This window comes from Onychostoma macrolepis, chromosome 01 (assembly GCF_012432095.1).
Source record: "Onychostoma macrolepis isolate SWU-2019 chromosome 01, ASM1243209v1, whole genome shotgun sequence".
Lineage (NCBI taxonomy): Eukaryota > Metazoa > Chordata > Actinopteri > Cypriniformes > Cyprinidae > Onychostoma > Onychostoma macrolepis.
In genome coordinates this window covers 41,058,099-41,068,994 of record NC_081155.1, presented here as the reverse complement: position 1 = coordinate 41,068,994, position 10,896 = coordinate 41,058,099, and the positions used below count along the sequence as shown (strand labels likewise).

General features: G+C 37.1%; 1 protein-coding gene across 1 annotated transcript in view; it reads right to left on the bottom strand.

Annotated features, from left to right (window-relative positions):
• Positions 1–4,956: 4,956 nt before the first annotated feature.
• Positions 4,957–10,896, bottom strand: part of klf7a (Kruppel like factor 7a) — a 44,501-nt gene continuing 38,561 nt past the window's right edge. The window contains exon 4 of the mRNA XM_058779183.1: positions 4,957–10,233. Coding sequence (XP_058635166.1) covers positions 10,182–10,233 — 52 coding nt within the window. The 3' untranslated portion in view covers positions 4,957–10,181. The remainder of the gene's footprint in view (positions 10,234–10,896) is intronic.

The window sequence follows — 10,896 nt, the reverse complement described above, 5'->3', positions numbered from 1 at the left end:
TCAAGATTGGGAGCAGTTAAATAATCGTAATGACACCACACAATAGAGGATTTTTTTGGACGAAAAAATAGTTTGCGATAAGCTTCAAAGCAGGCCACACCCCCGATCATTCAGGGATGCAAATCAGGCTTAAAGTCTTCTAGTGTGTGGCCAGCCTTAGTTGTTTAGCGAAGGAAACACTGGCATGCACTTGAAAGATGGAAGGAACTACTGCCGCTTCACGAGTTTCTGACCAAACTGCAAATTTTATTTAAATTAAGTTTGTTTACAATTATTGTCGCAGTCTTTTTAGTCATAGTCTGGTCCCGTGAACACGTAGTGGCGCTTGTTCCGTCGTGAGGTCGGATTTCCTCTGTGCCAGAAAAGCATTACACCATCACTGTATAGCCTATGTGTGATATGATGAGATGTGAAATCAGAGAACAGGTCAGTGCAGATATAGGGCAATGTGTGTATTTCTCTGTGCTGACATTTGATCGTGATGAATTTTAAAGCAGGATCAAGGGGTAGTGACAATCTCGGGCAGTTCATGAAGACAGTGGGAGGTATCTGTGCTTTATGTGCAGACCACACTGAATCACACAGTGGGATCAGAAGGCCTTGGGGTTGAAGGGCAGTGTGTTTAGTCTATGCAGTCAGCGTGGGGTATGTTTTTATGTATGTGTGATCAAAGCAGTGGTTATGAAACTCCACCCCCTCTCGGCCAGGCCAGCATTCACCCAGCTATTGTGAGCATTCAGTAAGAAAAAAAACCTTGGTATTCAAATTTCCACATTTTAAATATAGCCTACTATTTAGACTCATAGAAAGAGATGCATGTCCTTTGCAGTCTTATGGATTAGTTTAGAATAATAGCTACGAATGCACATTCACACTTTCATGAAAAGTTGTTTACTGGGTAAATCTGAAGAAAACACTAGTGACAAATGGCATAACGGAAATAAATCAGAATCAGAATCAGAATGAGCTTTTATCGCCAGGTATGTTTACAAATACGAGGAATTTGTTTTTGTGACAGAAGCTTCCACAGTGCAACAGAACGACAGCGACAGAACAAAAAAACAGATAATAAAAATAAGAATAAAAAAATAGAACAAGTAAATAAGGAATAAAAATAAACAAATTGACAGTTGAATGTACAGGTATATTATGTGCAAATTGAAATGTAGACTAAGTATGTGTGTTAGATAAATAAGTGTATAAGTGTATAAATAGTGTGTGTTCCACGTTTTTGTCAGGTGTTCATGAGATGGATTGCCTGTGGGAAGAAACTGTTCATGTGCCTGGTCGTTCTGGTGCTTAGAGCTCTGTAGCGTCGACCAGACGGCAACAGTTCAAAGAGGGAGTGTGCTGGATGTGAGGGGTCCAGAGTGATTTTGCCAGCCCTTTTGCTCACTCTGGATAAGTACAGTTCTTGGAGAGTGGATAGGGTTGTACCAATGATTCGCTCAGCAGTCTGGACTACCCTCTGTAGTCTTCTGAGGTCAGATTTGGTAGCTGAGCTGAACCAGGCAGTTATTGAAGTGCAGAGGACGGTGTCAGTCCTCTGTCGTGTGTGTGTCATGTGTTCCTGCCTCTTGTGTCCATATTTGGTCTTGTTCCTGTCCTTGTTAAGTGTGATTATTAGTTAAGTCTTGTCCAGCCGTGTTTTAGTAATTATTAGTAATTGTCATGTGTATTTAGTTCCTGCCTGTTTAGTTAGTTTTCGTCTGGTCTACTCGTTATTCCCCGGTGTTCCTGTCTGTGTCTGCCCTGCCCTGCCCTGCCCTGATGTCATCATTAAAGACTATTATTTTGAAGTTTATCCTCGTCTCCGTGTTCCTTGTTCTTCCCTGCTGTGTGGACCGTGACAGATGGATTCAATGATGGCAGAGTAGAATTGTTTCAGCAGCTCCTGTGGCAGGTTGAACTTCCTCAGCTGCCGAAGGAAGTACAATCTCTGCTGGGCCCTTTTCACAATGGACTCAAAGTGATTGTCCCACTTCAGGTCCTGAGAAATTGTGGTGCCCAGGAATCTGAATGACTCAACTGCAGTCACAGTGCTGTTCATGATGGTGAGTGGGGGGAGAGCAGGGGGGTTTCTCCTGAAGTCCACGATCATCTCCACAGTTTTGAGCGTGTTCAGCTCAAGGTTGTTAAGACTGCAGCAGACAGCCAGCTGCTCAACCTCCTGTCTGTTAAATAAGATAAATTGATTTGTTTTCAATTACATCATTATTTTCATGACAATTAACCAGATTTACCCTGTCAATTCTCTTTAATGCATCACAAAGTTTTACTTTATAGATTTATAGACTCTAGAGTTTTTCTTGCCATTCTTGTTATTTATAATAATTAATAATTTTTTTGTTATTATTACTTTCAGTGGTAATTCTCATTATTCCATCACAGAATTGTTTTCTAAATGAAAAAAATATGTATACTGTGATATAAAATATAAATTTCACATAAATATAAAGTTATATTCATATTAAATATATTTTATTTAATCTGATATTAATTTTATAACTATCATACATACATACATACTGTATATATTAAAGTTTTATTTTAGACATTTTAGAACCGTCCCCTCACACAAACACAGACATATACAATATTTGATAATATGAAATAATATTTCATATTACAAAATATTGTCACAATGCCAATATATATATATCAAATTTTGTGGTGAAATATGACCTCAGGTTTGTGACATATACCTATTACTTCTAAAAACCTGTGTATTTCTACAACAAGTGATCACATTTCTCATCAGAACTGCCATCTTCAGTCATTTGTGCATCTTCTTATCATAGCATAAGATGCACATTACGAGACGCAGAAATTAGTTACAAAGAGCCCAGACGACTCAAAGCAAACGTCTTCAGAGTACAATTAAAGCAAACTCCACAACTGGGTTGTCTGGTATTATCTCTCCAGTCAGTGTCTTTGATCAGCGCATCCCTCCAGCCCCCCTGTTTCCAGGCAGTAAAGCCCCCAGAGCTGCTCTCCTCTGTCATTTTCTCTCCTTATACATCCTCCAACCCCCTCTCCCCCTGCTTCTAGGAAATATTTCTCCCGGGACTGTCTTTGTTTAAAGCAAATAGGCAGAATCCAAGCCAAAAGCAGAAAATGAGCGCTTCCATTCATATACATGCACTGGTGCTGGTTCTGAGGCCAAGAGCTGACTAAGCCAAGGCAATGCTGAGTAAATCTTTTGCATCCAACCTGCTGCTATTTGAAAACAAGAATAGAAGATTATTATTTTGCTCTGTATATACATAAACATATATTTTTTAATACGTCAACAGAATACTGTATTTTGGCTTTCATCTCACAAAAACATGTCATATTTCAACCTAAGATCAAAGAAAAATAATAATACATTGTTTGCATGAAGAAAACGAAGCCTGTTATTAAAGACCATAAAGATTTGTCGCATTGTGATGTTATTGTCAAATTCTCATAGTGTGTGTGTAAAAATATATATAAAAGGAATATATTTCAAATGGTACATAGCGTGTTTAAAATATATTACAATTATATATTTTAAAAAGTATATATTATATAATAACAATAATGGACATAAATATTGTGCAGTTTAAATCGGTTCTTTCTGGTTTATTTATTATAATAATGAGAATGAGATTGTTTTGCACTATGGTAATGAGAACTGGGGTTTTAAAATGTGCTTAATGAAACCAATGCTGTAATGGTCTTCATTTTCAGAAAGAAAAATCTAATTTATTATTCTCTTTGTCTTGATTTTGGGGTGAAATATGACCTGCACACGATCTGGACAGGTTTCGTGTGATTCACCATTTAAGTGAAAGGAACATCATATTCAGAGATTTTTCTCTATTGCAAATGGATTCCCAGTCCCCAAAGCTCTCTAGACATGAACCATCATGTCAGTGTAATTGTAAAATGATAGGCAATAAGTCAGACAGATACAAGTGAATGAATCGTAAGATGAGGGTGCCCGTTTCAATTATGTACATTAGTTATAGATGAGGAACCTTTTGGGAATAACCCATACCGAATACATTTGCAGAATTAATACACTGTGCAAGGCCATTTTCTTGTACGTAATTGCACCCTAATTATCCATTAGTTATTGAATTACCCTTTTATCTGTTTGTCACGGGCAAAGGCTTAATAAATGGAAGAGAAATCATCAACTTGGTTATCAACGCTCCAAATTTGCAACACAGCGAGCGAGGGAAGGAGAGAGACTGCACTACAGTGGCAGAGAACGATGGAGACAGACAGAGAGAGATAAAGAGGCATAGATGGAGAGACGGAGAGAAAGATGCATACATATATTCATGAGCATCTTCGGGGTTGTAATTAAGAATCAAATAGCTACAAGGAAGCCATTAGTTTATTAAGTGTAAGAGACTGCGCAAGTAACTCGCAAGATTTTTGCTTTTCTCTCGCTCTCTGCTAATGCACAGCAATCGGGGAAATTATTTTACAAATGATTTCAACTATTTCACCCAAACATCCTGTTAGATTTATTTATAGAATTTCTATTGTACTGTGAATTGTGGATGTGAATTCAGAGTTGCTTATTTGAAACAGAATCCAACAATCCAAAAAATTGTTGATAAATAAAAATAAATAATAATAATAAAATTATATATATATATATTTATTTATTTGGAGCACTGATAACAAACTTAATATGTTCTACAGAATTTTTATTTTTTATATTTATATTTTTCCAGTAATAATGTGGATTAATGTTGTATTACATCAAAAGTTGTACACGTAAAAAAAAAAAAAAAAAAAGTTTAGAAAGAGTTTTACATTATTTCAATTATGATTTTTTTTTAGTTAATTATATAATGTTTATATAGCCTATAGAAAGTCCATTACTTAATGAAATGGAATTATTCCAAGACATTCTGACTTCAGGACACGAAGGGTTAAAAATAACAAGGAGACTACAATATCAGTAAGATTCTACCATTTATTACACATAATGACATTCTTAAATAAAAATGCTTCACTTAACAGTTCTTGCATAGATATATTACAATACCAATTTAAAAAAGAATTATGAAACAAACCAGTAACAAAAATAAACTCTTTTCCTTTTTCCTTAATAAAGAACATTGTCATACTAACATCATATAATACAAATAATATATGCAAACACTTTTTACAGCAAATAAAACGAAAAAACATGAAAATAAAAAACGGCATAAATATAGGAGCAAAGTGGAAAGCATGAAATGCCTGCAAAAAGCAGAGGGATCGGAACAGATTTAATTTACAGCAGGAAGTGTGGAAAAAAGCCTTTAACCGGAAAACTACACTACGAGTGCAACGAACATTGGAAATCACTCTGTTTATCAGCTTCATACCATCCATTTGAAAGCTTTAAGCACAGCGTTTTGAGCAATAGAAGGGTACAAAGAAAACGATGCATCAGGTGTATAGTGAGCGAATGGAGATCAGCTGCTAACGTGAACGTACAGACTAATGCGTCAATCCAAAAACAATGTACAGACCTCTAAAACAGACTAATCATAGTATCACGAGATATGAAATGCATTCAAACTCCTAATTTAGTGTTCCCTGCATGTTTAGTAGTGTCTCAGCTCATGCCAGATCTTTAGGATGGAACTTTTACATTGTCGAATGTAAAAACGTACCTGCAAGTGTGCATCGGTAATTACAAATAATTGCATTATCCCACAGCAAAAAGGTCAGTTAGTTGTCTGTGCGATTTAAAAGCTGTTTAAGTGGGTAACATACAAGGTTTCTACACACTTGAGAGAAACTAAAGACAGTGCACATAAAACAAGCCCTAAAAAGCAGAAAACGAGCTGCTCTGTGGGGTTTCTCAGGACCATTAAGACAAACTCATTAGCTAGTTTTTGCCAAGGTAACATCCCTAATTGGTCCGGCTGGAGGATGTTAAAGAAGGATTTTAGGAAAAAGGTGCACTTAAAGTGAACAAATGGTCAAAAGTCCACAAAGGAAAACTACTAGTGAACATCATATATCTTGATTCATAGAATGCAATAACTTGACGAGCTCAATGTGAATTTTTGTAATGTGAACACTGTTTCTATCCCATGAGCATCCAGGTACACTGTGAATCCTCACAAAACCTGACGAGAAATGTCTAGGTCATATTTCACCTAAAATTATCTATTAAGAAGCCTTTTTAAAGATTATTTTGCATTGTGACAATATCGTCATGACAGTTTATGCACATTTCATCCCAAACTATATATATAATAAAATATTATATAGTAAAGTATACATATGTAGTTATTAGATTTTATATTTATTAAATATTTAAATTTACATTTAAATTTGAAATTAAAAGCTGCAGTCCATAAGTTTTGCCTCTTTGTCGCCACCTCTGTTTGAAACCTGTAATTGCAATTTGTGGAATTATCATCTTTACGTGAGTTGTGCATCGGCATGACTCCTCATCGCGGATGTTTTGAGGAATAGTCACCGTACTGATGCAGATATTCACTGTTCTTCGGAATCACGTTTTACATTCTTGGAAGTATGACCCAAATAAGAATTTTCACAGGAAAATGTCACCTGAACAAGTAACTAACATGTCTGCCACTTTTGTTCTGACCAACTAAGGGGGAAAAAAAGCATTACAATAAATCACGCTCCGAATGGTGATGAAATCTAATGATCGCTTGGCTTCATACCACATAAAACCATGCAAATTATTATTATTGTTATACTTTGTTATCAAAATGTTAATGTTAACAACATCAGCATTGCTTGACTACTTGTATTTATTGTGTATTAGCGTAACGGGGGAATATCCAGTTGTCACTGATGATTGTCGTTTGGACCTTTCTGGATTACAAAAAAAAAAAGTTACGAACTGCGGCTTTAAATGAGAATTGGGTAATAATGTCACAATGCAGAAAAAAGCCTTACTTAATCTCAATATTATTTTTTTTTTCTTCGGTTTTTAAGGTGAAATATGAAACATGTTTTTGACACGTTCTATGGTATTATTTCTCATATGGAGTTTATCCTTTTCGCCATAGAACCTAAAATAAACACCTGATGCCATTATTTGCATCTATTTCAAATCTAACTCTTTGTCAAACTGAAATTATTATCCTGCATACATGATCAACAGGATTGATCTACTAATAGTTTTTGAGACGTTACATTGGATCGTGTTACCCAAAAACGTGGGACAAAATGATGCTTTGCTTCCTAGTCTGCATGGCCCATGATCATGTTTTCTGAACTAAAAATTTCTAAGATAAATTGTAACATTTCAGGTTGCAGTCTTAAATCCTCTATGAAAAGCAGATATCATGCACTAGATTTTAGCTGGAAAAGCAGCCCGTACGATGGTCTCCTGAGGACATTGGATGCACGCGGCTCTGCTCTGGATTCCGGTGACCTTGTGTCTTTGTTATTTTTCATGGAGCTAATGTGGCCAGGGAGGGAGGTAAGCTGACACCCGGCTACATGGTGAAATTGACTGTGTCGGGCGGTTGTGATAAGATCTCCCGGTCAGCATAAGTGTGGCGTGCGACCCCCAGTGTGGTCCTACTCCGTTCCGCCCCATTGAGGGGGCGACCAGCGCTGGCCGCTGCCGGGAGAGCCCAATTCCTTTCTCATTACCCATACTGCCATTCTGTCAGACGGGCCTCCCGTTGGTCCGTGTTAGACAAGTGAGTGAGAAGGGCAAGGAACTGACAGACGGCTTGAACAAGACATGAATATCCTTGTCCATCACCTATTTTTGGGTGATATGATCCAGATGGCGTTTTTTATGATCTGCAGATATGATTAATAAAGGTCATGATATGCAATAAAAATGCAAATGTTTATGCTGTTTAAATTAAAATTTGATTCCGTTTATGCATTGATCTCAGGGGTTTACAAGTCTTTGAATCAGCATCTTGATGTTTATATACAGTGTGATGGTTAAAAAATAAAAGCAAATCTGTTTTTTGTGCTCATTTTATACATCTTCAGATCTGGGCCTCTCAGTTCAGTCATACAAATGCACACAAAACCGCTATATCAGGTTGTTGGAAAAGCAATAGTTCACACAAAATTGTTATTTACTGACCTTCATGTTGGTCCAAAGCTGTATGACTTATGACAGGGTTCGAGAAAGGGGAGCGGGATTGGGAATGAAACTCGGGTCGCCGTGAAATCTGAAATTTCACATATTATAGCTCTGTTCATGCAAACTTTATGCATGAAGATACTTTTGTCCTGAAGCCAATGCTTTTTCTATGTCTTGTTTGTTGCTATTTTGAAAATATGGAAGTGAGAATGAGATTCAAGAGCTACTGCAAAAAGTAAGACTTGTGAATAACGAGTAAATTTTGGTCCGTTTCACACAAGTCTTGAATTACAGTCGCATTATATACTATTTTTATAATGCGTCGTTTTTTGGAGTTTGACAGCCTCCATTCCTGTTTTTCATTGTAGGACATTCTTCAAAACATCTTTTGCGTTCCACCAAGGAAAGAAAGTCATACTGGTTTGGAATGACATTAGGGTGAGTAAACGATGACCGATTTCTCATTTGATGTGAATTATTCCTTCATCAACAAGCATTTGTGTAGTTCTTCATGCATGAGCCACAGTGGGATCTATCTTGAGCAGATCAGGCCTGAATGATTGCATAAGTGCAGGGCCATCCACAATCAAACAACCTTACATTCAGGAACACTTTCCATCCCACACTTGATTGTACGTTGTAATTTAAACCTCACTTTTACTATACAATTTACACACTGTACAGCTGTTTTTACCGGGAACACAAGGCAGATATGTAAAGTGTAAGAAAAAAGAAAAAAAAACATCACAAAGTCTAAACATGTCACCTGCAGGACCAGCGAAACACAACGCACACCTTTCTTATGATGCTTCCATCCGTGCAAACTAAAATAACTGATGGGAAATGTCTGTCCGGACAGTTTTCTGGACATACTGTGATGCATTTACAAAAACATTGTGATTGCAAATCTCTGCCTTGAATGATGGAAGTCATTATTCTGTAGTGAAGTCCGCAGATAAACCATGGTGCTTTTCTCATTTCATGCTAGTCCTAGAAATCCCGAAAGGAACCCAAGTTTATGGGATAACGTTTCATGGGTCATAAATAATGCTGAGGAATGCTCAAAACGTGTGCAACAACAACATTGCTTTTCTTTTTTTCGCCACTAAAAGTTTGCGTTTATATAGAAATTAAGTCCACCTCAGATGTGGTCTGTGCCAGTGTAGAATCCACTACTCTTTGCTTGTGCATATGGCAGTTTTTTTTTTTGTTTTTTTTTTGGTCCATTTTTATTTATTTTTATTTTTCTATTTTGTACACATCCACAGGAGAAAAGCAAAAAAGAAGTCTTCTGAATTATATAACATTTTTTTTTTTCTTTTATAAAAAGTCTCAAAGTGTCGCTGCGCAGCGGTTGGTTGGCAGGGAGGGACGTGAAAGAGAGAGATTTGTCTGTCTATGCAGAAGGTAAGAGTGTTTCCTCCACTGCCCCCCAATCAGATTCACATTTGAGCAATGGGTGATTCCACTTCACCTTTGAAATCCAGATTTCTCTGGATGGACGTTCCACTTTAGATTTTGGCTGTGGATTGGCGGGATCGAAGCAGAAAGATAATCCTTGCTCAAAATGGGAAAAAAAATCCATCTCTTTGGATTGGCATCCTATCGCTACGATGTTCTCCAAAGGTTCTCGAGAAGATGATTTTGGGACACATCCTGCACGGTGCAGTAAATCAAACCAGGTGCATTGGTAGCTTGTCTGTTTGTGACAATCTACGTAAGACGCACTCTATGTAAAATTGATGAAAGCTTTAAATGGTTCTCAGAGAAGTTGGAACTCAATAATAGTATCTAAATCAAGTCATTGATGTTTTGAGCATTAGGCAAATACCTACTGAAGCACGTTGTCTTTAAGTGACATGAGATGTCGTACCACCTTCTCAGATCTGTAGACCTCCGAATTTCCATTCTCATGGACGTGGCCGACCAAACCTCAAGACCTGGTCTAAGTTCAGCCCGGGCTGATCGGTTCCCCTACGGGAGGCCACTCTTGGTGGGATGAGCGAACGCCCTGAGTGGTATCCGGCTCCTTCCCATCATCCCTCTCCTTCTCTCCCTCTACCTTCCGTCTCTTCCTCCACCTCGCCATTTTGCCACCTCCTCCTCCTCAGACGTGCCTCTTCATGTGCAGTGCCAAGTGATCGGATCGAGAGAAACACCTGAGGGGGAAGAAAAAAAGAACTGATTAGGAAACCTGTGTGATCTGAAATCTGGATCTTCTATCAATATTCCATTTGGTTGGAAACATTCAATGGGTTTAACTGTATTGACGCTGATTGTATCTCAATACTATCTGACGACACATAAAATGGATGAGCTGGAACAGTAAGGAGAACTTTTTTTAGTTTTAAAAGGATTGATTATAAGAGATTTCAACTTGATAAATTAGGTCTCTTAACCTCTTAACTGTCACCGTCCACCCTGTGGGACGCCTACGTTTACTTCACTATTTTACAATTAAATCCTAATCTAATCATGACAAACTATATATCGTTGGAAAGGTCTAAGACTCCTAAATAGGTATTTTACCACTTTTTTTGTTAAAAAATTATGTAGGAAAAGTAATAGATTAATTTATGACAAGAGTGCACCTGAAAAATCTACATCATAATAGGAGTTATGACCTTTGTCACAGAAAGTCTTATGTTTTGCCTTTTTCTCTATCACGCTTTAGAAATCATAAGAAATTATATATTAGTTAAACTTAAAATCTCAAAATTCATCCTTTGAAACCCATTTTAAAATCAGACATTGCATTACCATGGAAATGGTACATCAAAATCATGTTACAAAATGTTTTCATTCATGAATTATAAAAATTT